Genomic DNA, 27994 nt, shown 5'->3' on the forward strand with positions numbered 1-27994 from the left:
ATAAATGATAAATTGTAGCAATTATAAATTAAAATAAATTACAGAATAAAATTTTATTTTCTAATCTGTTTTAAATTAATTTTATTCAAAAATAGATATTTATAATTACAAAAACTATTTCTTTTCAACAAAAAGTTAAATTTAGATAAATAAAATTAATTATTAAAAATATTTAACTTTATATATACATGTAAAGTCAAGTTTGATCAGCCAATTAACATGCTAGTGAACAAACTAACAAATATATTTAATACTTAAATTTTAAATCTGTGCAGTAACAAGAAAATTATTTGAAAAATTAACTTGCATTCCTAAATATAAATACAATATAAAGATTTCTCAATAGTCTATTTATATTATTTGAAATTTTAGAAAAAAAAGGAGAAAAATATATAACTTATTTATTTTAGATTTTATATTTTAATAAAAGTAAAATAATCAATAATAGATCAAATATATGTGTAAGGAATTCATATATAAAAATTAAATTTGATAAATACTACCAGTATTAAAATCAAAATAACTGATGTTTATCATTTTTGACATAACACATTCAAAAATCTACGAAATTATATGAATAAATACAAATATATTACACTTCAATGATCTAGTAATACTGAACAATAATGTCAATGCAGTTCAATTTTTTTCCAATGACATCATATAAATTTTTTAAAAATATTTTCTTTCTTTTAAAAAATTATTAATTTCATAAAATAAATTATATTAATTTACTTACAACTATATAGACTTTCATTCAAAATAATAACAAAAAAAAACATAAAAGACTGTGCAAGATATATGTATATTTTGTAATTTCAGATATCTATTGACTGCTTAAATATTTTGGTGTCTATAGGATCATTACTAATTTACCATTGCTTATTTTTTGCTTATTTTTATTGCTTATCTATTATTTGATTATGTATTTGTATAATTTAATTAAACAAAATTTATTATTTTAATAAAGTTTTTTAAATTAGATCTTTTCAAACTGCAAAATTCATGACAAATTATTACATTATTAGTGAATATGTAAATATTTCTATACCCACAGGACCAACATCATTCATTCAGACTACAGAAATGTTCAGTATAGAGGAAGTGAGAAACAACAGAAACAATATCATGATAACTAAGAAACTTTAATGTATTCAATCAAAACCAAAAATTTCAGCAATTAACAATTTAAAATTGAAAAATTTTGTAATCTTAAACATTTCAAATTTTAACATAACTTATTATGTACAGTACATACTATAACTCTACTGTACTGTAAAACAATATTTATAGAAAAACAATCTTATAGAAAAAAAACATCTTATTGACATGATATTTTCATTCATTAATAAATTTTATTTTTTGTGTGTTAAAATATGTTAATTTAAATAATTTGAATGACAGACTACAGCATAAAATAAAATTACTCTTTATTTCAATTTATAATTCAGAAGCATAAAATCTATTCAAATTATAAAATTCATACACAACAAATTTTATAAAATTTAGTAGCTGTTTTAAAAATACTATGAGTGAATAAAAGTAATTGATTTTACATTGTCACATCTTTGGAATGTTAAAGCAAAATAATTAATTATTTTAATTATTTTACATATATTGTGCTTCTCTTTCCGTTACAGTTCCGTCAGCTTGTCCAAAATAAGCTTTACTTGCCATATTAACAAACAAACCTGTTTCAACAACTCCTAATAAATAAAAAAATAAATCTATAAATAAATATTTTAAATTATTTAAAACATAAATTATGATGATATTTCTGTAGGTTTCTCAATTTCATACAAATAACATTAAATTAATTAATAATAAACATGCATATAAGTATAAGCACAACATTGTATAGGTACAATAATTTTTCCATTACATTAACAGCTATTTTGTCTATTATTATAAAATAGAATAAAATGTGACATTGAACATAAACAAAATACAGTTGTAATTAAAACATCAACCCAACTAATGTTCATATAATAAAATATAATTGCAGCAATTTTAAGTTCTGAAATTTTTTTTAGCATTTTATACCAAAATTGTTAATATTCAAGTTATGCTGTATTTATAAATTTTTTGTTTTTCTTTTATATATATAAAGTGTCCAACTTAGAGATTTAATAAAGAAAAATTTATAACTTGCATTTTATTCATAGCATACTAGAAGTCAGTGTGTATTTTATGTTGACATTTGTGACCATTTGTGAAAAATACCATAGCTTGACACTGATTTACTGACACATGTACAGAATAGCAAAATAAGTGCACATTAACAAAGGACCAGATGACAGTCCACAGTGAATGGAGCGAGTTATTTGGACATGTCACAACGAGTCACAACTTATGATTTTTCAATAAGATGTGGCTCCTCCCCACTTTGAAATTTAGATAAAACAATTTCTGAATGGAGTTTCCTAGATGCTAAATTGGTTCTTACCCCATTGGACTTTTTCCATTGGGATTTTGTGAATAATCAAGTGTATTGTACATCTATGCATAGCTTGAAAGATCTGAGACACAGAATATGTCAGGCTATCGACAATGTCACACCTCGCATGCTACTGAATACATGGTTGAAGTGGAATATAAGTTGGACATCTGCTATGACACTATCGATGCATGTATTAAAGTGTATTTGAATGTAAAAAATCTGCCATAGTTTTTGTTGTATAAGACAATTTTTTCATTATAGTATGGTAAGTTTTCAATTTATACTCATTTCTTTTATTAAACCTATAAGCCAGACCATCCTTTACACATATAAGAATACACAAACATACACATAGGGTGATCTAAAAATGTGGTTGGAAACATCCATTTAAAACAAAACTAGGAATTTAAGCCTTGAGAATGAGTAAGGTCATATTAAAATTAAGCCTATCATTGGTTTTTAGTGAAATTCTCTACTAGTCTGATGTCACATGTCCCTTTTCCATTTAAAAAATTAGAGGTGAATCCAAAATGGCAATTTCAAAATGATTGCCATGTTGATGAGATGGCCTAATAAGTTTTCCCTATCTGATATCATGTGTCGAGACATTAGCGAGGTTGAGGCCAAAGTTTCAAATGTGAAAACGTGTACATCGGACGTTCAGCGCCGGTTTCCTGTAAGCCTAAAAGTTTGACAATGACGTTTCGTATGTCGAACATGATTCCACTGACTTTCCAAACACCATTGCCAAACTTCTAGGCTTACAGGAAAAGCGGCGCTGAACGTCCAACGTACACGTTTTCGCATTGAAAACTTCGGCCTCAACCTCGCTATTATATCTCTGTCTGCCAACCTCTATTTGTTTTATATGGGTGTTTCTACACTTTTTGACCACTTTATATATGTTATATGCAGGTAGTTCAAAAGTTGTCCAAGATTATATAAGTTATAAAAATATAATAAGAATACATACATTATATACAAGGTGTATCTACTTTGTCTGTGAACTAAATTTATAAAAAAGTTTTTGGCAGAAATGATTCAATTTAGTATTGGCCTTCAAATTGCACTCCCTCCCTAATCTACAAAAATTTTTGCATACTAATGGTAATTTACATATGTCCTTATAAAAGGATCTTTTGTAATTCTGTTTAATTATCTTCTTACAACTTCTTTTTTCAAAATTAATTTAAATTTTTTCCTTTTCGAAGAAAGTTTTTATTTAGGGAACGAGACCCTCCAATAGTCTGGAAAGCACAAACTGTCCACTTCCTGTTCTCCAAATTAAATTTTGCTTTGAAAGGGAGACAATTTATGAAAATTTTGGAAACCTAAAAAGTTACACAGAGGTAACTAAACAGTATTCAAAAAGATCCTTTTGAGAACATATGTAAATTACCAGAGTGTGAAAAAAAGTTGTATAGATCAGGGAAGAATATATTTGAAGACAGCTACTACACTGAATCATTTCTGAAAAAGCTTCTTTTTATAAATTTAGTGTGCAAAAACATAGTACATGACTTTGTATATGTCAATGAAAAATATTAATCATTTACTTTCTTATGAATATTGTAATATCAAATTAATAATGACAAAATATATTTTCAAATAATGACTGAGTGTGTGATAAATGAATTAAAAAATATGAGCTGGCTTTTGGAAATACAATTATTGTAAAACAAATATAATAAATCAACTTTAAATAATACAGGGGGGGTGCAGAAGTAGGTATACAGTTGAGAATCTGAGAAATACAAATGTTTGGTGTTCATTATTATTATTTTTATTATCTTTTATTAGTTTGTATACCTTATTTATTTGTGATTTAATTTGTACATGAAAATAAATGTTTTTTCTTCCTATTTTCTCCCTGTATGTTTTTTTCCATAATAACAACTGTATACCTACTTTTGCACCCCTTGTATATTAAATTATGTATTCTTTAGATAACCTATGAGAAATAAAACCCAATATATTCTTTGTTTTCTTTTTAAAATTTATGTATGTATTTCAATTAATAAACATCCAAATATCACAAAATAGTTCTTTCTATAATACTCATAATAATTTTGTAATTTCATAAATTCTAGTTATAAAATTTCAAATATTACAAAAACATTATCTAAATTTAACTGAATTTGTTTTACTATAAATTTCCTTTGAATAAACAAATAATTTATCTTTACCTGGTATGAGTTTAATATACTTATGAATCTTGTCCCAATCATGATTCTTTTCAAAATGCCAATCCAGAATAAAATTACCATTATCAGTTATTACTGGACCCTAAAAAGTAATCATCAATTTATATAATCATCTGTAGAAAAATTAATAATTAAAACAATTAATAACTTTTTCTTAATTTAAACATTTCATTCAACTTAAAGACAGAAATTTAGTTCATTTATTTTAATATACTGGTATATTTTAGACAGTTTTTAATTTGTAAAAAATAAAATAGATAAATGAAAACTGAAGCTAATTAATAAATGAATATAGCATGTAATATGTTCAGAGGATAACAAAAAATTTTTTATAGCTTTCATCTGAAAACACAACAAATTTATCAATTATTTGAAGGCAGTCCTTCCCAAAAGAGGAACCATTTATTAGCTTTGTGTTCCAGACAATACATTCTTAGCAAGTGGCCTTTCTTTTTTAAAAGTTCCTGTTTTAAAAATGTTTGTATTTTTAATTGGATGTATTCTTGTGTTTTTAAAGGACTTTTTGGCGGCCAATAGTCTAAAAAGAAAGATCAGTCACCAAGAATGTATTGTCTGGAACACAAAGCTAATAAATGGTGGTTCCTCTTTTGGGAAGGACTACGTCTTCAAATAATTAATTATAATTATTGCCATCGGATGAAAATCTACAACAAATTTATATTTAGACTTTCATTCATTCAAATTTCTTATGATAATAACTATCAACAATTATTCATATTCAATTAATCTCTTTTATTTATCTATTATTGTACTTTTATAAACTGAATATTTCTTAATGTGTACAAAAGTGTATTAAGTTTATTTAATAAAATTTCCTGAGGAAAACTAAAAAAACCAATAAAATTTCTCTTTTCTCATATTTATGTATACATATAATCATTAATTATTATGAGTGTATAAAATATCTTAAATTTGATTGATTTTTAATTGGAATGAAAATGATATCCAAAATACATTTATTTATTTATGGATAACTTTTGAAATTTTAAATACTGACTACCTCAATGAAGTGACAAAATATACAACTACAGTATATCTGGGAGAAATTTAAATTACAGTCAACTTTAATATATCAATTTATTTTAAAATATATAAGCAATATTTATCAATATGAGAAAGAATTAACATATACTTGAAATGAGTTTGACATTCAGTAACAATTTAAAATTGTAAGACTTAAAACTAAAGAAAAAAATGACATAAATTACAAAATTATGTACTTTCTACATTTTGATAAAATAAGAAAATTATCTATTTTATAAAATTTTTTCTAAAATATCAATAAAATAATTTTGAAATATTCTTTTAGGAAAGAAACATTAATCTACACCATTGCTTACTTTGTCAGACTATCTTTATTTCATCAAAGCTATAGCTGTGTTTCCAAAACTTTCTCCGAATTATTTTTCTATTCATCAATACAATTTTATAATTCGCATCGCAAAGTTTAATTCTTTGCTCACATTGTTATTTATCAACAAGACATCTCTGCAATAAGTTCACATAAAATGGTGGTAGATTTGTTAAAAATTCATTTATCTTTCTTCCAGATTATTAAATTAAAAGAATTATGCACTTGAACCTATCTGATTGTGGAATCCTTGAGTTGATTAAATTTTCCCATTTTACTTGCTTTCTGCCAAACTTATGTTTATTTTTATTTTCTTCTGCTTCTCCTTACGTGGCTAGTTTTTTTTTATATTGATGTAGAGATGACTTGTTTGCAGAATCTGTTTCCAAATCTCTTGCAGAAGTATTGTTTATTTCTTCGTCATTATTGTTACTTAGTCATTACCAGTTTTTGATATGTATATATGTATATACTTTCCTTAAAGTTTATATTGTGTATGTATTCTTCATAATCAAAAATTTTTACATTATTCTTATCTATTTTGGACAAATAGATTACATGTTTGTAAAACATTACAAACAAATGTAATCTATTTGCTTGTAATTAAAATCAGTTTCATGTTCTTTAAATGGCATTAGTAATTGTCTTTTCAGTTCACCTATGTATAATTTGAGTTTTTACAAGTGCAAGAGATGCTATATACATTGCATTTGATTTTTCCCATTTTTGTGTATTATCTATTTCTTTTAGTTTTAATATTAGTATGATAATTTTGTAATTTTTTGATATTTTTAAGCTGTATGTTTTAGAACACTAGAGGATGTTAAGTAAGAAAGAAAAGAAAAAGCAGGAAGAGAGTTTTGTCTGAAATAACAACCTTTTAAACATTAAACCTGTTTTTTTTTTTTTACTAAACTTGTGTTGTCTTATATATTCTATCAGCATTCCACAAGTTTGATCTTTTAAATTATTATTAAATATAATTAGAGTTATATGTAAATTTAACTCTAATAACATTTAATAAAAATAAACAATAGCTGGAAGAAGTTCTGTAAACAAGACATATCTATATTAACAAAAAAAACCAGTGTCATGTAAGGAGAAACAGAAGAAAATAAAAATAAACATAAGTTTGGCAGAAAGCAAGTAAAGTGGTATAATTTAATCAACTCAAAGATTACACAATCAGATAGGTTCAAGTGCATAATTCTTTTAATTTAATAATCTGGAAGAAAGATAAATGAATTTTTAACAAATTTACCACCATTTTATGTGAACTTATTGCAGATATGTCTTTGTTAATAAATAACAATATAAGTAAAGAACTAAATTTTGTTACGTGAATTATAAAATTGTATTGATGAATAGAAAAATAATTTAGAGAAAGTTTTGGAAACACAGCTATAGCATTGATGAAATAAAGATAAAAATTACAACATAGTTCCAAAGTACAATAATTTTCAAATACATAAAAATATTATTTGATTACTATTTTAAAATCAACTTCAACAATTACATACATGTTATGTATATTTTTATGTGCTATTTTATATAAATAATTGTATATTAGAAATAATCTTTTCATTTGATAAAACAACTTATGTAAACTTATTTGCTTTATTGTATACAACAAACAAAAGTGAATGCCCCCTTATATTTGTTTACTTGAACATTTAATAAAGCCTACAAAATAAAACAAACTTATTAATATCAAATTCTAATTGTCTTAACTTTATATATTCAACTATCAATAAAAAACAAATTCTTTCTAAAGACAAGATGAAATCTTATTAACTCTTTAGAAATTATAAAATGCAGAGCTGTTTACATATTGAAAGCAAAATATACATTTCTTTATTATTTAAAATTCCAATTTAATCTGTTATCCAAGGCACTAGGATGCCATTTATATGGCTAACTTTATTTTGTTTGTTGCTGTTTTGATAAGTATGGTCCAGAGTGAAATTGGAAAAATATGTAAAAATAAGGAAGAACATCAAAAATTCAAAACAGTACTATTATTTTAAATTCTTGTATTAACAGAAATTTAATATGTAGCATATGTTAAAATAATATATATAAACATAAGTGTGAACTGTATAGTAATCAAACTTTAAACACCAGATTATTTAAGATGATATCTTTACATCAAATTACTTTATATTGATAATTAATAGTTAGCCAAGATAGATCCTACAATAATCTAGTAATGAAAGATTTGATTATCTTGAAAGATATATCGTATATTATTTTACTTCTTAAAAAAGCAATTTCTTTCTTTAGATTAAAAGATTGAAGAAGTAATACTTCTTAAATCTTATAATTTACAAAAACTCTACTTACAGCTTTAGCTTTAGCCATTCTTAATATTGCTGGTCCACCAAGTTTTTCTAATTTAAGCTGAATTGGAATGTATGCCATTGGGATCACTTCAATTGGAATGCCTTTTGTCCATTTATCTCCCAAATTCTTTGAATCTTTTCTGGAATAAAGCAAATTTTCATTTCAATAAATATAAATCCTTCAGAGTTAATTTTTTTTAATATGTTATCTTTCAATATTCACAATTATAACTTTTTAAATATTCTTGATAAATAATTAATATTCCAACTTGTAAATATATTAATAATTAATTCATCATTTGGTATGATTGAATCAAATGCTTAGTACTAATATAATCTGCTAAATTTTATTAGACTAAAAATTAATTTATTATTAACAACAAGAATTTGATATTATACAGTAGACAGATTATATAAAATATAATATTGTTTTGACAAATATCATGGTTAAAATATTTAATTACATTTTTAAAAAAAAATTCTAAAAAAGTATAAATAGAATGGAATTTATGATTTGCATTTAGATTTACAATATGTAAGCAGTATATCTAAACATATACTGCTTACATATTGTAAATCTAAATGCATTTAAAACAACAACTATGTATAAATATGTATATATGTCAGTGCATTTTCTAACATGCAACTGGACACAAGATGTGTAGTGGGAATTTTAAATTGTGCAATGGATATCCCATATTTATACAATAATCAATTGTGCAATTTCTGGGTTTTATAAGTATTTCTTCCTTTTTGTTATGTTAAAGTTAAAATATTTACCTAAATTATGCAGTGTAAATATTATTCATTCAATGAAAAAGAGCTATGGAAGGAATGTTGGCAGGATTACCATTTGTATCACATATATACAGTAAGATATTTTTTATGCAGCCACATCATAATCATCATGTATCATGTAGTAAATTATATCACATGCAGGCACAGAGTGAGCACTGTGCATATCTAATGATTAAAATTGAACATTAATGGTCAAATGTATTCATACTCACTTAGAGTGTTTCTATAACTCTTGATCTGCTATGAAAACATAAGTATTTTACTACCAACACAGTTTTTTATTTATTTCATTTATTTATTAAATTCCTCATCTCATTAAATTTCAATTTTCTTGTGTGTGCAAATAGTTTTTATGATTTGTATATTTCATAAATGTTTATTAATATTTATGCATTCAATTGTCATTACAACTGACTGTGGCTGGGCATTATTATTTTCGTTATTATTTTTTCCAATAGGTTTAACTCCTTATCAATATGAATAAATAATCACAGAAAGGAGACAATGATGAGTATGAGTATTAATAATGTTAAAAAAAAAAAAAAAAAAAAGAAAACAATGGCCAAAGGGCAATGATTCTATCTCCTTATGATCATGATCTGCAAAAATGTACCAAAGTCGTTATCAATACAACCTTCTCACTACAAGTATCAAAATCAAGCATTACAGAAAAAGATAATAAACATAATAATAAAAATGACCACTGTAAAAATCAAATTCCAAGAACATTGAAGAAATGGAAGAATTGATGTGTGAGGACCTAAAAATATCCTGGAACAACGTGTAATTATAAAGTGATTACATAAGATTGTTGATATAGAGCAGTGATTCTTAACCGGTGGTCCGTGGACCACTGCTGGTCCCTGAAAGCACCTGAAGTGGTCCGTGAAGTCATCCTAAAATTATTAAATAAATGTCGACGAGTTGACGACGAATTTTGTCAGTTCAAATTTCAAATACATTTTGCTTATTTAGTGGATTTTTTTGCACAAACTAAATAAATTGAACCTTCAACTGCAACAGTCAGGAAATATGAAATTGGAAGGCACTAGCAATATATTTGCATTTGAAGGTAAAATCAGTACGTTTATCGCTAAAATCGACCTCGACCTATTGATCAGCATAGTTGAAAGAGAGAATTTTTCTGCGTTTGATACATTGAACCCAATTATTGACAGACAGTGTGCTGAGATGCCCACCAGTGGCCGAGCGGTTCTGTCGCTAAACACTGAGAGTTTGGTCGCAGGTTCCCACTGCGTTCGGACAGGCTGGCACGTGGAGTTCTCCGGGTTTTCTCCACGTTTGTAACACCTGAATAGGGGCCAGTTTCCTTTAAAAGACCTCCTGGAAGACATTATTCGGAAACTGATCCACAATCCTTTCATAGTCAACATTTCTGAGGTGCCGGATAAAATACAAGAAGAGTTAATTGAAATGTAACACGATAGTAACTGCAAGGATACTTTTGAGACAGAAATTAATCTTGAAGATTTTTGGAGCCATAAAGCTATTGCTTTCTCTAAAATTCGAGAAATTGCTTTATGGTACCTAACTTTATTTTCAACCACATATTCATGCAAGCAAGGATTCTCAGTGCTTTTGATAATTAAAAGTAAACATCGAAATCGGTTGGATGCCAGTGCTGACATGCGTTTGGCTTTGAGTAGCACTGAACAAAGAATCCAGCAGTTGGTAAACACTATGCAGTTACAAAAATTGCACTAAAATAATATAATTAATGTAACATTTTTGCAAATAATATAATACTCTTGGTTTTGAATAATTTTATACATGTTTAATTTATAGAACAACCTTATAAGAACTTATATTACTGCCAAACAGCTCATGGTCCATGACAAGAGAAAAATTTTGATAAATGGTCTGTCATCACTAAAAGGTTAAGAACCACTGATATAGAGACATGGAAATTTCATGTCCACATCCCAACTCTGAATCAAACTCATCAACTCTCTCGCTACATATTACCACCTAACACTGCCCTGGGGCAGTCCACCTAGTCAACCCCAACATCACAATCAACATTCTCAGTGAAGAGAAAAGATCAACATCAGTGGAACCCTTACCTTTAACAAAAGAAAAAGACACCTGAGGATGTATCTGCAACCAGCAACTGAAATCCTATGCAGTTGTAAGTATCCTTCTTTGTAACAATAAATTTGGATTGTAATTGTAACTATGCAGTTTGTCTCTGCCTAAATCACATCCAAATATGATCCAGAACTATCTCATAATACTCTTTTACCAATATTGGCAAAAATCTGAAGAATATAAAATTGTCTCTAATATTTTAGTGAGAATTCTCACTGCAAAACCACATTCAGCTGATGTTGAGAGACTAATAAGTGTAAGCAACATTATTAAATCAAAAAGTCGAGTATAAATATTGATACATAAAATTTCTATTTATATACTTATCACAATACATCTCCTTTGAGTCAATGGGATCCTCAATCATCCATGCAAAAACAGATTGATGGATAAAACAGATTATAAAGCACAAAGAACTGTGGTACAGAGGCATATTTCCAGAAGCAGAAGAAAACAAAGGACATAAAACTGTAAAAGAATTTCCAAAAGAAATTTTGATTCCCATATTCATGTTTACTGATTTTTGATTTATGTGATATTCTAGTGATTATTATCTTCATGCTATTTACATTCATATACATTTAAATGATAAAATGAAAAGTGTTATAGAATAGGAACAAATTAATAAATAATTATACAGACATAAGATTTGTATTATTGTCCATATTTTCCATTTATGTCTTTTTGAACACCAGAATTTATTGGCTTGGCCAAAACAAAACTAATATTTGTGAAATATATCAAATCTTATTCTAAGGAATTTTCCTAAGTATGTACCCTGGTATCCAAAACTTAAGAATGAACATAAGATTGGAAGAATATGCAGCTTAATTCAACAAAATCTCTGAAATAATGTATGATGTTAAGCACTATAGTGCAGAAATTGAATTCATACACTTTTTACTTGCAGTTGTTGACATCAAGAATAACATTTAAGAATGTAAAACAGAGGGATATGTTAAATATACTATGATTGAAAGTTATTTAATTGATACTGTATCTGTGCCATCAGCTCATCACTTTTTTCATAGATCAAAGACATCATCTAGATAATTTTACTCAAAATATAACTATTGGAAAATTAGAGGGGAATGGTCAGTGATTGATATTTCCAGAGAGAGTTTGAAGTCTCTCACAGTATGATTTCCAGGTGACTGGTCAGCATTTCAAGAAAGTAGCACTAGATGTTTACATGAAGTCATCCTCACTCTAACCACTAAACAGAAAGATCAATATATACTGATGACAAACACAATCGATGCAATATTGAAGATCAGACTGCAGCTTGACATATTAAAACACAGGTATGCAGATATTGCAGTAAATTGTAACCAGACATTTGGGAAGAAAAAGTGTATACACTAAAGTCCTACACATATCCAAAATGCATACAGTTTAAGCCAATTTTCAGTAGTGTCATGCCCTTGCCCCAGTGATCCAGTGTTCAGTTTGAAAATCAGAGTAATTTCATTTTCTCATTTGATTCTAAATGTGTGCTGATTTGACACAAAAGAGGGACCATTTACAATGCTAAAAAACATCACAGAAAGTGACAAATAAAATCATTCATTTTGCATATAGGTATGCATGTATGCATTCTCAGTATGTCCATTCTTCATATCACATCACCACAATCCTGAAATCATGGTGGTGTGATATAAAGAATGGATACACTAAGCTATAAGTGCTTGATAAACAGACAAATTGGTAAATACTATTGTGAAGACATTATCCTGTACCATGTTAGACTGCTGAAGACATGTGGTGCTATAAGCAAGAAATTCAATCAATCACAATGCCCAACCACACTGTATAGCAATGGTAGATAAAATACTGGAGTGAGGATATTCATTACATAAATTAAGTGCCCACCAATGGCTGAGTAGATAAAACAACTGAACATTGGTAGTTGGTCAGAGGTTCATGCCTGACCAACAGGCTGACCATGTGGAGTTTTCTGGGTTTTCTTCATGTTTATAACATCTAAATAGGGGATAGTCTCCCATAAAAGACCTCCCAGAAGGCATTCCCCCTCGGCAGATCACATGTGTTGCATTGCTGTAATCAACTAAAACCAAACTATTACATAACCTAACCAGAATACAGAATGCTTTCCAAATTTGAATCCTGTACAACGTGCAAGGAGGTGTTCTGAGAAAGCTCACTGCTGAAAAAAATAAGCCACCAGATTTATCTATATATTAAAAAATATATTAATTATTGAAATTTTCATTTAACTGGTAATTTTCAATAATTAATATATTTTTTAAATAAATAAGAATTCTAACTCTGATTATTCTTTATAAAAATTAATAACAATCCATATTTGAAATTTTTAATTCATTAAATCTTACCTATAATCAGCAATCACAACAAACTTCTTTGAACATGAAGCAACAATCTTTTCTTGTGTTAAACATCCTCCACCTCCTTTAATTAAAGTTAACTGAAAGTCTGCTTCATCAGCACCATCAATAACAACATCTATCTTCATACAAAATAAATGATAATTATTACTATTACCGTATTTTATGGACTATAAGACGCTACAGACTATAAGACGCACCTTCATTTTTAAGCAATTTTAAAAAAAAATATCTATAAGACGCTACAGGCTATAAGACGCACCTGAATTTTGGAGGCAATTTTTCAAAGAAAAAAGTGCATCTTATAGTCTGTAAAATACAGTATATAATTTACTCTAGGTGAAATTAATAATAAGTTTAATAATTTAGTTTGGAGACAATTGCAATTTTTTTAATCTCCACTGTTTTGCATTGAAACACATTTATAACATAGTAAAAACTCAATTATAAATTTAATTTTTCACATTTATAATAAAAATACTTTCTATACTTTACAATTAGTGTTAGTTTTATTACATAAAGAGCTAATATAATTTACATCAACCGTATTAGTGAAATGATGTTGACTTACGAAAGAAAATTTAGAATTATGAAAAGTTTAAAGATTTTTATTGGATACTTTTTTATAATATTTAATAATTATAATGATAATAATCTAAAACAAAACTTTCCAAGTGTAAACATGATAGTTATAAAAATTAATAGAGAAAACACAATTTTGTGTGTAGCAGAAGCTTCAAATTTGTGTATTCTTTATTTGCAGTTTGGTATTTGCAATCATTTATCATATCGATGAAATTAAAATTTGCTTATGAAACAATTAACAAAAATAATAAAACAATAGATAAAATCATTAAAAATTATTTAATTATTTCTATCTTAAACATGTTCTACTGTAATTGCATGTTGTTGACTTTAGACTGTGCTAGTAGTTACAATCTCAAAGTTTCTCCTATTAGTTCTTCTGTCATGTAAGTACACATGATGTCTTTACAGCATTGGTACTTATGTGGATAGTAACCATTATTTCATATCAATATACATTTTGAATGTCAGCATTATATTTTACAAGTGGATTTTAGTTTGTTTTTCCTTCATCTTTATAAATCAAAAATACCATCTAAGCAAGACACTATAAATCTATAGAAAAATAAGAAGTTGAAGAAACTGATGTTCCTCAAAGACAAAATTAAAAAGCTGGCTCATTTGTGGAAAAAGAAAATCAGTTCCTATAATTGTCTGCACTTTTTCATAAATCGATCTAGTGGAGACAAATTAGAAATGTGAAAGCAAAATTTCTTTCTGTGAAAACACATTTTATTTTCTAATTATACATAATTTTTCAATCCTTTAATCTTATTTCTTCAATATATTTCTTTTTTCTATATTTTTTTATTAATGAAATGCTAAATGATCTGAAATTGTACTTTCAGATGATTCAGCATCTTATCAACAAATAAATCATAATATAATAATATTTTACTAATGGTAAAATAATAAACAATATGATATTTGTGATGATTTAAACTTTTTTTCAAAGTTGAAATAAATCAAGAAACTACCAGGTTGTTCAATAAGTTTTGTCGTTTCATAAGAGATGGCATTATTCGTTGCTTTATTTCTCTAAAAATAATACTACTTTTTTATGAACACACATGAAGTTTCATGTAGATCTGTCAACTCATTCATATATTTACAGCTGTTCAAAGTTGATGCCTCACTGTATTTTTTTACAATGGATAAAATTGAATATCATGCAGTGATAAAATTCTTATTTTTTGAAGGTGTAGCACCAAAACAAATTCATGAATGATTGTTAAAAGTGTATAAGAACTCTTCACCTTCAATTAGAATAGTAGAAAGACGGGTTGCTGAATTTAAATGTAGTCATACAAATCTTGAAGACGATCCATGTGAAGGATGTCCAAAAAGTGCATCAACACCAGAAATCGTAGCAAAAATACAGCATATGGTTTTGGAAGATCGTCAATTAACAAAGAGAGATTTAGTAGAAGCCCTAGGGATCTCATTGAGCAGTGTGAACAATGTTTTGGCTGAAGTTTTGAGTTACAGAAAGCTGTGTGCACAATGGGTGCCGCATTCGCTAACAATGGAACAAAAAAACATTTGAATGTGACTTTCTCAGCAACATTTGCAGCATTTTAGAAAGGATAGAAAGGATTTTGTGCGTTGTTTCATCACTATGGATGAGACTTGGATCTACCACCATGATCTTGAATTAAAACAAGAGGCTAAGGAGTGGTGTGAACCCTGTACTTCGGCTCTGAAGTGAGTTAGGGTCCAGAAATCGGCCAAAAAGGTGTTAGCATCAGTTTTTTTGGGATGCAAAAGGAATTTTGTTCGTGGATTACCTCCAAACTGGGAAAACAATAAACTCAGATTATTATTGTAACCTTTTGGATGTAAAAATTTGTGAGAAAAGACCTGGTTTACAGAAGAAAAAAATCATTTTTTATCAAGACAATGCATACTCTCACACATCTCAAAAAACCATGACAAAAATCAGTAAATTAAAATACGAATTGTTGCAACATCCTCCCTATTCGCCAGATTTAGCTCCCTCTGACTTCTGGCTGTTCTCACATCTCAAAAAATTCATGCGTGGGAAATAATTTTCATCGAACAAAAAGGTAATAGCAGCCGTGGAAGCATATTTCAACAGTCTTCCAGATTCTCACTTCAGGGATGGAATCCATAAATTAGAAGAAGATCACTGGAACAAGTATATTAAAGTTCAGGGAGATTATATTGAATAATAAAATGTATTTCAAACTATAAAATTGTGTTTTTCTTATCGAAAAATGACAAAACTTATTGAACAACCTGGTATTTTCTACTTTTCGATGGACTACTTTCTAGTTACGATTCTACTTTAAAATGGAAACTTTAATTTTTATTAATTATGTTTGTTAAATAAAACTTAATTTTTAATGTTAAAAAAGTCAATTTTTTATAATTCAAATTCTGTCATCTGAAATTATTTTGATCATTAATACTTTAATTCAAAATTTAGTCATTATTTCCAATGAAGCAGCAGAATTAATAACAATCAGTCTAATGATTTTCCAATATATAAACAATAAAAATTAAAAAAAAAATTATACTTTTACCTCTGGATGCTCTTCTAAACTTGATAAATTTAGTCCATATTGTCTTATTAACATTTGGGACTGAAAAATAACAATATTGCTTACTTGAAGCATTTAAAATAATGAATGAAAAAATATATATATCATAACAGTATTAAAAATTATATTTCTGATGGCTTCAGAATTATCTGAACAGGTTAAGACAGAATAATAAGCATAAAAAGTAATCATTCTTGGAAATAGGATTATTTCTTGGGAGTTGTGAAGATAATCTACAGTTCAGTTTAACAAAGTGTGGTAAAATTTTTGTTCACTTTATTGTAAAATTAATTTTCATGCAATAACAATGTTTTGCCAGGGCAACAGTAAAATCCACTTTAACACAAGAATTTGTTAATCAGTGTTCATTTAAGATGAGTTGACTGTATACATAAAATATGGTTATTAGTTTTGCAAATTGACACATTTGTTGAACAACCATTTTAATCAAATTTTTCATTTTATCAAAATTCCAACTAAAATATTTACAAAAAAAGAAAAACATTATAAATATTAAATTACATTAAATTATCTCTTCTACCAATTTGGTTATTAATGAGGACTTATCACTCCCCAATCAAAATACAATTTTTATTAACTATTTAAAATTGTATGCTCCAACTGAAGAGAGATCAAAATGCCTGAAATGTACACTTTGTAGTTAGTTAAAAGAATAAAGAAGTTCTAATCTGGTCACATTTTTGATTGTGGTGTTATAAGTCCTCATTAATACCCAAATTGGTAGCTACATTAAAAGAAGAGAAAATATAATATTCAAAAGGACAAAGCATTTTATAACAAGTAAAAATTAAGTTCAGTGGTACCTCGTATAACATACGCCTCGAATAACGGACGCTGCGAACAACAGACTTTCTGTTTAGCCATTACGTGACTCGAACAACGGACTGGCTGCGAACAATGCACTTTCCGGCATAATTGGTGACTGCTCCATGGGTGCGTTCTTTAATAGCGGTTGCTCTGTGTCTCTGCTACTACAGGAGTGCGCTGCCATTTGTAGGCATTTAGAAATGACGGTAAAAGAAAGAAAGATGGCAGCGCCCGCACTATTGATAGTATTCGTGATGGAGGAATCTATAATTCTAAACTATGAGCTTTAAAAGGCAAAAGAAAGGTCCCAATTTAAAGGCCCCATAAAATGGATTATTTGTTGAAAGAGCATTCAAAATAGCCTCGAAAAAAAATTCGTAAAGACACTTACATCACCGCGTGCACTAACTCGTGCTTTCACAATTTCTAAATTCTCATTCATAAAACCACATAATGGACCCGGAAATGAAACTATCTGAGCCATGGAGGATGCCATGTTGCTTTCCACCGTAAACTACTGCTACAAGTGGCCGTTTTTGCCGTTTGACGGCGTGCACTCCCACCGGAATTTAGGAATGCGTTCCGCAGGAATTTTTTAACAGATGTTGCTTGTGCAGAGTTACGCAGAGGAATAAAAGAATGCACCCCATGTTCATTTTTTTTATGATACAGTATGGTTATTTTATGCTGTGGAACGAATTAGATGTTTTAACATGTATTTCTATGGGAAAATGCGTTTCGTATAACGGACGTTTTCACTTAACGGACGTGCACCTGGAACGGATTAAGTACGTTATACAAGGTACCACTGTATATTAATTCATTTAACTCAAATACAAAGTATTAGAACTTTTATTATTAAAAACATGATTTTTAAGTATTTTCAACAATAAAAAAGAAAAAAAAAATGTTATTTTCAACCAGAATTAGTTTATTTATCTTATAAAATTTGATAGCTTAAAGTTAAAAAAGTTTTACTACCTGAATGGATGTTGGAATACAAGAAATTTTTAAGCCTTCTTTTTTAATTCTTTCAGCTAGAAAAATGTAAAACATCAATAATAATTATACAAAATGCATAACTTTAAAATATGTATAAAACATTGTATAAGATTTTTTTTGTATAATTTTATATCTAAAAGATTTCAGAAAGTGTTGATTTAAAATATGACGACTAAAATAAATAAAATATTAATATAATTTCTAAATTTATTATGACTTGTATCATTTAAATTTACATAATTAATTCATTATTTTTAAACTGAAAAGTTAGCCACATTACTAGTTTGAAACAGTTTCATTAACAATTTTGTTGTAAACAGAATTGCAAATCTAAAATATATATACAGTATTACTATAAAGACCAATGAAAGTATGTTTGGAAAGTTGTCTTAAAAAGTAGTAAGTTTATTTTGCCTTCAGTCATTCTTCATTTACTTGAGGCTAACATGCTAACACTTCCATGAATGTTTTGTTTTATTTGCATTTTTCATGAACTATAGAGGGTGCTGCATTTTTACAAACTGGCTACTTTATCTAGGTTGCTTGTAACTAGTAATGAAAATTAATCATATATTACTGTCTGATATAATGATATATGCTGCTTGTAGCTGTTTATCAAGAAATTTTATAGGCAAATAATTATTGCTAGCAGGACACATCATTATGTGGTATCAAAACAAATGAATGAATTGTTTTATACATATTTGTGCCCTTTGTGTTAAAAAACATCAGATTTGACATTGTCCTATGAGGACCGGATTTACAAGTAAAAAGCTATGTAAAGTTGCTGCTTAGGGCCTCAACTTTCAAGAGGCCTCAAATGTTTGTACAAAAAAGAAAATTGAAGTCAAATTTTGTCATAAACATTTTCTTACAAACCAACAAAATATACTCGACTTTTTATTTTGTGTAGTATTTCATTAATTTTTTTCTAAGAATTAACATACCGTATTTACTCACATATAAGACGAGGTTTTTATTCATTTATCATGGCTTCAAAATCCCAGATCATCCTATATGCATGAGTGAAAGATTCTTTGCGCTTTTGCAAGTAATTTTTGTGAACCGTGTATTTACATTTTTTACTAGATGCTTACCCTCTTGTATTTAAAAACAAGTATTTTATCTGGGTCATTTGAATCTTTCTTGTATATTCTCAGGAATAAAGAGGAATAGCAATAGGAAAAGCAAAGCTTTTGAATTGAAATCCAGACTGAAATTCCAAAATCACATGGGAGCATGATATAAGTTTTAATCCATTCCCACATGAAAACAGATGATTATTCAAAAATCAGAATTTAAAGAAATTCATAAGTGTAATTGATGGAGAGTGGATTTGACTTAAGAATTGTCAAAAAAATGTTCCTGATTGTCCAGCTTTACATGAACAAATTACATTGTTGATTTTACAAGATTTTTCCTAAAAGTTTAAAATGCAAGTAATTTTTGTGGGACAATGTGTACATTTATGTTCATTTGATATTTTATTTGTGATTAAATAAGATAAAACTAAAATTGTATTAATAAAACTAATTTCTTTTATTTTGATCTTTAAAGTCACACCTTGTCTTATATGCGAGATTGTCTTACATTTGAGTAAATACGGTAAGATCTTTTTTAAAAAATTGATAAAACCAATTTAAAAAAAAAATTTTAATGAAAATTTAATTAAATTCAGTTATAAAACAGAAGACTAGTGAAACCTCACATCTTTTTCTTCCAATATCGATATTAAATCAGAGCCATAATCTGATTTAATTCTTTTCTTTTTATGATTGACTTCTAAAATTGTGAAGGGTTGGTAAGGGGCCTTACAGAGTTCAGCATAGGGCTTCGAAATGCTTAAATCCGACCCTGTGTCCCACACAAAATTACTTGCATTTTAAACTTTAAGAAAATATGTTTTAAAATTAACAACATAACTTGTTCATGTAAAGCTGGACAATTGGGGTAACTGCCAATTCTTAACAGTTTAATCCACACTTTCAGAATTCAGAGAAGCTCATAAATATAACCGACCGATTTCCGAACAATCATCTGTTTTTCATGTGGGAATAGACAAAAACTTACATTAGTCTTCCATAAGGTTTTGAATTGCAATTTGAAACGCAACAGAAAGCTTTGCTTTTTCTATTGCTTTTCATCTTTACTGCTGATAATACTCAAGAATGAATCAAACAACCCAGATAGAATAGTTTTGTTTTTAAACACCAGAGGGTGAGCATCTGGTATAAAATAATAACAACTAACAATTTCTCAAAAACAACTGGTGACAAAATCAAAACAATTATTAATCTAGGAGACAATTTTCCAAGTAAACCTACTTGATATTTATCATAACCATGATAAATATCAATGCAATTACTCTGTAATAAGTAATCTTTAACAAAGTTACGTTTTATTAATAGGCCTATATAAGGCAAATGTAGAAACATTTTCTGATTAAAAGATTAAAAAAATTTATGAAAAAAATTTTTTAACAAAGTTATTGTATAACTTGTAACTGTAAATGTAACAAATACAAGTTATACTGTAACTTTGTAATTGTAACATTTACATTATATCTTAAATTTATAACCTTTGGATAATTTTTAAGATATTTTATAAATCTAAAATATTAAAGCTATTTTTTAAAAATCAGAGTTAAATTATATCAACACATTGCATATAAATAAAATTTAGACTAATTATTATAATTTTATAAATAGTTTTCAAATACAATAAGTCAAAATTGAGTCATTTAAGAATTTAATGTTTACTAACCTAAATGTTCAACAGCGTATACTGCAGTTGTTCCACTACCAATTCCGACCACAAAATTATCCTAAAATACAAAAAGTCCCATATAAAAATCTCAAATTAAGTATTGTAATTTTCTAATTTAAATTTAAAATGTTTCATTAAATAACTGAAAATTTCAAATCATCATTTCATTTTCATTTGATCTATTTAACTTTATCAAAGAAAATCAATAAAGTATTCATATTTAGATATATATATTTTTTTTCAGTTCAATATTTTGTAATTTCAGCATTCATTTATTGGAGGCCAAATATTTAATTACTATAAATATTAAACTTAAAAGTTATAAATCAATTATATTATAAATTTAAGTTAAAATTAGTCAGTCAGAACTATTTTATTTCAAAAAAGATGATTAATAATCTTTAAGTTAAAATTCTATTTAAAAAGTTGGGAGAGTATTTTAGCTTCTTACACTATACATGAAAATAAAGATGAATTCTTGAATGAAATAAAGAATTAGTTCAAACAAATGAAAATAATTTTTTAATTAAAATGACATTTTGCAATAGAAATTCTATTTGAATTAATGTTGTGAGAAAACTGTTAATTAAAATTTTAGGGTGATAATTCTAAAACACATAGGCTAATTCACAATAATAATAAAAATAAATACAAATGTAAATATAACATTTGTATATAACATGTCTATACATAACATTTTAAAGATTAGTTATATTTTAGTAAAACAGTATATATAATGAACATAAATTATATAATTGTATACTTTGTTTAAAAAAATTCATACTCCTTATAAACTATGAATTTTCTGGCTTTATTATTTATACATTTTAATTACATATGCTGAATTCTTTTATGTGAAATATCAGTTCAACTATAATGTAGTTTAACAAAACTAAATAGTATAGATTTATACTGAACAATATCAAATTGTGTTTTTATAAAATTTCAGAGTATTAAATAAATACAATTAAGGGTCTGTGCAAAAATTATATCTGCATTTTTCTTGAAATTTTTACTCCCCATCCCATCCCAGCTTATCCAAGTTTTCATAATTCCCTTCCCTCTTTGGAAATCTGACAAAATTCAACCCCCTTAAAACCTTTATCACTGATAGATACCATAAGTAAAAATGAAATGTACAAGAAATTTTGAAATAAATATAGTAAAAGGCATAAACTGTATAAAATTTAAAGAAATAAATGAATGCCCACCAATACTTGACCCCCCTCGTTTGACTTTGTCTGATTCATCATTACCCCCTCTCTCCCTTCCAGTATAGACATCAGTTATGGACAATCTGAAGTAATGAATTTTCTTGCCTATGAATGTAAAGCCCTAAGTAATGAATAATCTGAAGGTCAAAAAGTATATATCAAACATATTCAACATATAACACACATAAGACATGACACACTAGGTGATTTCTTGCCCGGGAGACATGTCTCCAAGCAACAAAAACCTGTTGACATTTACCAACATTTGGACACGAGGAGACAAGTTGCCTGAGTCAAACAATTCACATTTCTATCTGATAATCATAAATTTTTGCTAATGGTGCAAAAGCATATATCTTTGAGTACCTTGTCATGATATTCTTTAATAGTGTTGTTATACTGTAAATTGGTTTTTACGATTGAATTAACATATTTACTCGTATATAAGACGAGGTTTTTATTCATTTTTCACTGCTTCAAAAACTTGGTTGTCCTATATATATGTGCGAAGGATTCTTTGTGTTTATGCAATAATTTTTGTAAACCATATATTCGCATTTTTTATTGGAAGCTCACCCTCTGGCATTTAAAAAACAAAAGTATTTTATCTGGGTCGTTTGAATCCTTCTTGCGTATTGTCATGAGTAAAGATGAATAGCAGTAGGAAAAGCAAAGCATTTGAATTGAATTCCAAAATCATACAAAAGCCTGATGTAAGTTTTAATAACCATTCCCACGTGAAAACACACAATTATTCAAAAATCAGAATTCGGAGAAACTCATAAGTGTAATCGACAGAGAATGGATTCAACTGTTAAAAATTGGCATGACAGGTTTCTGATCGTCCAGTCCAGCCTTACACGAAGAAATTGTGTTGTTGATATTACAAGATTTTTCATTAAAGTTTAAAATGCCAGTAGTTTCTGTGGGTCAATGTGTGCATTTATGTGAATTTCATATTTTATTTGTGATTAAACAAAATAAAACTAGAATTGTATTAATAAATCTAATTTTCTTTATTTTGATCTTTAAAAAGTCATACCTCATCCTATATGCAAGACTGTCTTATAAGCGAGTAAATACAGTAATTAAATTAAACATTGTGTCCTGTCAACCGTCGACAAGTGACTATCCTCTATTTTTATTTTTTCTTGTAAACAAGAGCTGTATTACGTGATAAATCTATGCGTACTCATTCACTATTGTTTTAGTCTCCCGAAATTAAAGTGGTTTGACTCCCCGCCGACTGCACTCCCCCTGCTCAAGAAACAGGTTTTTCTGTTGCCTGACGACATGTCTCCCATAAAAATCGCTTTGTATGTCATAGCCTATTCAAAAAAATATAAAATTATAAATTTTTTAAAGTAAAGATTACAAACATTTGTTTTCTTAGATTGCAATTTTTCCAAAATATGACATGATCTTAAATAAAAAGTCCAATAAAGCTAAAATATACAGATATCTTGAATCATGTGATAGAACCCATAACTTATGACTTTCAAGACCCAATATAATAATTAGATATTTATTATATTTAATTTATGATTTTTAGTACATCATCTGATATAAACATTTAAAATCAACACTACATTTTATAACAACTTTTAGAAATAATCAATCAAAAGTGCTATCATTGAACATCTTTCACTAGGGTATCATAGTGATTAAATTTTTCCAAGGTTACTGATGAACAAATACTTAAAAACTCTTACACGTTTTTAGTGATAACTTTTTCTCTACATGAAATCAACAAACTTCTTGTAAACAAAAATCAGAACTAAAAATTTTTAAAAGTATAACACTTTTAAAATTTCAAATTTATTAATGATTGAATTATTCAAAATTTGCAATAGAATAATTTCTATTGCAAATTATTAAACTCCCTAATGATTTATTTTTCGTTTTTAACAATTCTTACAAAATTCATAAGTAATGCAAACTTTTTACTTAACAAAATTGAGCCATTTTCTTTTTACGATGAAAATCATATTTAACTTTCTGGTAAATATAGTTGAAAACTGCTTGCAAGTAAAATCATTAGATGATGCTGTAACTATTCAAAATTGTTGGCAACAATACTTTTTTCAACGTGCATAATTTTGTCACAAAATCTTTTTCCCCTGAGGAAAATTTGGTAACATTAGTCTTAGGAGGACCACCCAGACCCCAGATTCCTCAACTATAAGAAGGATCTCTATCATTGAAAAGAATACACTGTAATAAAAGTGTAGAGATATGGATAAAAAATAATTAAATGAGAAGAATAATTTGGCAATTTTTAAAAAGATATTCCCAATAAACAGTATGGATATTTTAATGATCAGGTTCTTGGACACACAGCCTAAAGGACATATAAAAATGATTAATACTACCACTCTCCAAAAAGGTAATTTTCAATGATGTTTTTAGTTAATAACTAAACATTGTTCATATTTATTAGATTTTGATTTAAAATATTTAAACATTCTTGAAACCGTGTCGGTATTTTTTCCTTTGTAAAAAGAAAACATACTGACACGGTTTCAAGAATGATAAAATATTTAACGATAAATCGTATCTTTCTATGGGAAAGAATATGAATTGATCTATAAGGATAGGCATTTAAAAATGAAAATAAAAGATAAATTGAATCCTTTCTCATTTCAATACAGAACAAGCCTAATTAAAATAAAGGATATTTGGCAACATTTTATAAGAAACTGATAATTTTCTTTGTAGTAATTAAATAAAATCTTTATTTTCAATATGATTGCAGACAATCTTCAACTTTCAGATATAATGTATTCTTTAAAATGTATGCAAAAGTTGAATGCTTGAAAGTCAAACCATACAGTTGTGTGTTATAAAGGGCATTCTGTTCAAAGAAAGCTAAGAAGAAAAATCATAACATTCCTTATAAAGATAGGAAAGTTTTACTCTTTTTACAGTGAATATATTGTAATAATTATAAATTACTAATAAATTTGGCACCTAGAGGGAGGAGTTAGGCATCATCACGAGATGGCACCTAATGCCTTATTATCATTATTGCTAAATTATAGCAAAGGATATAAGGCAGTTGGAGGAATTTATTACTATATATTGGGTTTGTTGTGGATGTTTATATTGAGTGAATATATTGTATTGTATAAAGCAATATTTAACATATTAAAACCATAATTATAGTCAAAACTAAAACTGTTTGAAAACATCACTGCAAATAGCTTGAAATAAGTGTTTGTTAGCAGAAAATGTATACAAATGGAAATTTGATATTTAAAAGTGATTTAAGGCTATCAAAGCATCAGATACAAAAAAATAAGTTGTCCAAAAATCAAGAACTGTTTGTTTATAAAATTACATTCAAACATATATTATACAATTTACCTAAAAGGGTTATTAAATTTTTTTATACAAACTTCATTTTTATGCATATCATATATAATTTATAATTTTATAAAACAAAAGTAACTAAACAACAAAGATTTTGAAGTACTAACATGTAGTTTATCATCTTTGTTCAAACTACATCACAAAATATAAAGATTATCAGCTAAAATAACAAAGAATCTTAGTTTTTTAAGCATATAATATATTAATATGTACTGTATTGTAATTATAATTCTTAGCTTATGTAATACCTTGGACTAAGTCTAGATTGTGTATGCAATTTATACACTGAAGATCTAAATCATGGTAAATCCAAATCATACATCAACAAGAACCAATTATTAAGTTTATCCAAAAATTACATAAGCAAGAATTACATAGCAATAAGACAGTCTAGCTTTGTTTAAATCTTGTTTTCACATAAAGATCTTTCTAATAATTAACACTTATTCAATTATTTATGCTTTGTAGAGTTGCTACTGTCTTTATATATATGCATTTGAAATACTAAAACCTTACATAAAACAATAATTAAAAAAAAACACTAAGAGAAATTAAGAATGAGTTAAATTATTTCATTAAATGAACTATAATATTTTAGTGAAAAATAAAGTATAGAAGAAAAAACTACTGCAAACCATGTAAAACATGGTCATCTCAACAAAAATCATAAAATTTTTTGAAGGTCTAAACTTCTGAATTAAAAAATTCAAATATTTTGATCATTTTTGTTTTTGAAAATAAAATTAATTTAAAAACTTGTAACATTTATGAAATGTAGAATTGTCAATAGTATAGAAAATTAGTTGAACGATACAAATTTTCAAAAACAAAAATTTATTAAACTAAAAACTAATTTTTCTCATTTTAACAAAAATATTATGTCAATATCTCTACATAACAAAACTACAAAGTCCTTAACTTAAACTTTTATATATATTGCTTAAGTATCAATTTCCCTTGAAAATTTTCTTTTTCTCAATAGATTAATTGATTTAACTTCACAGTTGGTTTAACCGTAGTTATTTCGTCTGTACCGCATTTCATCAGAGACAAAGACTATTGGGTTTTATTCACATTATTCTTTATTTCACTACTTTTATGTCGAATATAAGTAAAGTTTATTTAAAACAATTAAATCCACAAAACTATGTGGATTTCAATTAAAATAAAAACCGCACGTCAATTGTAAGGTCGATATCGAAGAAAGACAACAGCAAACTCTGAAGTTTGGGCTAGAAGAGAAGGAAGGAAAAAGTATAAAATACAATTAGAAATTTTATCAAAATGTACTCTAGAAAAATCCATCTCTATTTTTAAAATACTAATAAGTAAACCATTTCAAACTTTCATTCAATAATTTTGTTTCAGTTTATGAGTATTTATCTTGTAATGTTGAAAATTCAGTTTTATAACTCCATAAAAATAACTAAAACATCTATCACTTCAAAGGATATGGTTTAAAAAATTATTCTTTTAATAACTGTAGTCATTAATACATTTTTTAAATAAAAAAAATCACTTAATATTTTAGATTTAATAATATAAATTTCCTAGCTTATAGCCTGTGTTTATACAAAGTATATGCAGTGTGTGTCCATTTATTATGATGATAAACAAAGTTTAACTTTAAAATCTTTTAAATAACCATATAATTTAAGAATTTTATTGATTGTTAAATTAATGTGTATAATAATCGATTTATGTGAATATATTTTAATTTCTTTACCTTAATATGACAATCTACCGCCTTTTGCGCCGCCAATTTCTTAGCAATTTCGACTTTATCCATGTTTGTGAAGTGTATCGAAGAGAGTCCTTGGACAGAGTGACGATAATGATTACATTTGCCCCAAACCACTGATGGACAATACGTAAATATCCGTATTGATAAGCCAATCATCTCCTCACGTGTTTTTGAAATTGAAATATTTTAACAAGTATCAAACTATTTACGATGACATATTATTTAAAATTGATATAAATGATTGATCATTTGAGTCAGGAAAAATTGGCTGTAACTAAACTCATTTTT

General features: G+C 27.1%; 1 protein-coding gene across 1 annotated transcript; it reads right to left on the bottom strand.

The window, feature by feature from the left end:
• Window positions 1–1413: 1413 nt before the first annotated feature.
• Rpi (Ribose-5-phosphate isomerase) lies at window positions 1414–27992 on the bottom strand. Its single transcript, XM_067282656.1, has 8 exons — window positions 27689–27992; window positions 21374–21434; window positions 18590–18645; window positions 16763–16822; window positions 13620–13753; window positions 8360–8498; window positions 4627–4726; window positions 1414–1706 (listed from the first exon to the last, which is right to left on the bottom strand). The coding sequence occupies exons 1-8, from the start codon at window positions 27860–27862 to the stop codon at window positions 1609–1611; spliced, it is 822 nt and encodes a 273-aa protein (XP_067138757.1). The 5' UTR covers window positions 27863–27992; the 3' UTR covers window positions 1414–1608.
• Between the last annotated feature and the right edge of the window lie 2 nt (window positions 27993–27994).

This window comes from Centruroides vittatus, unplaced genomic scaffold (assembly GCF_030686945.1).
Source record: "Centruroides vittatus isolate TY-2023 unplaced genomic scaffold, ASM3068694v2 contig_963, whole genome shotgun sequence".
Taxonomy (NCBI): Eukaryota; Metazoa; Arthropoda; class Arachnida; order Scorpiones; family Buthidae; genus Centruroides; species Centruroides vittatus.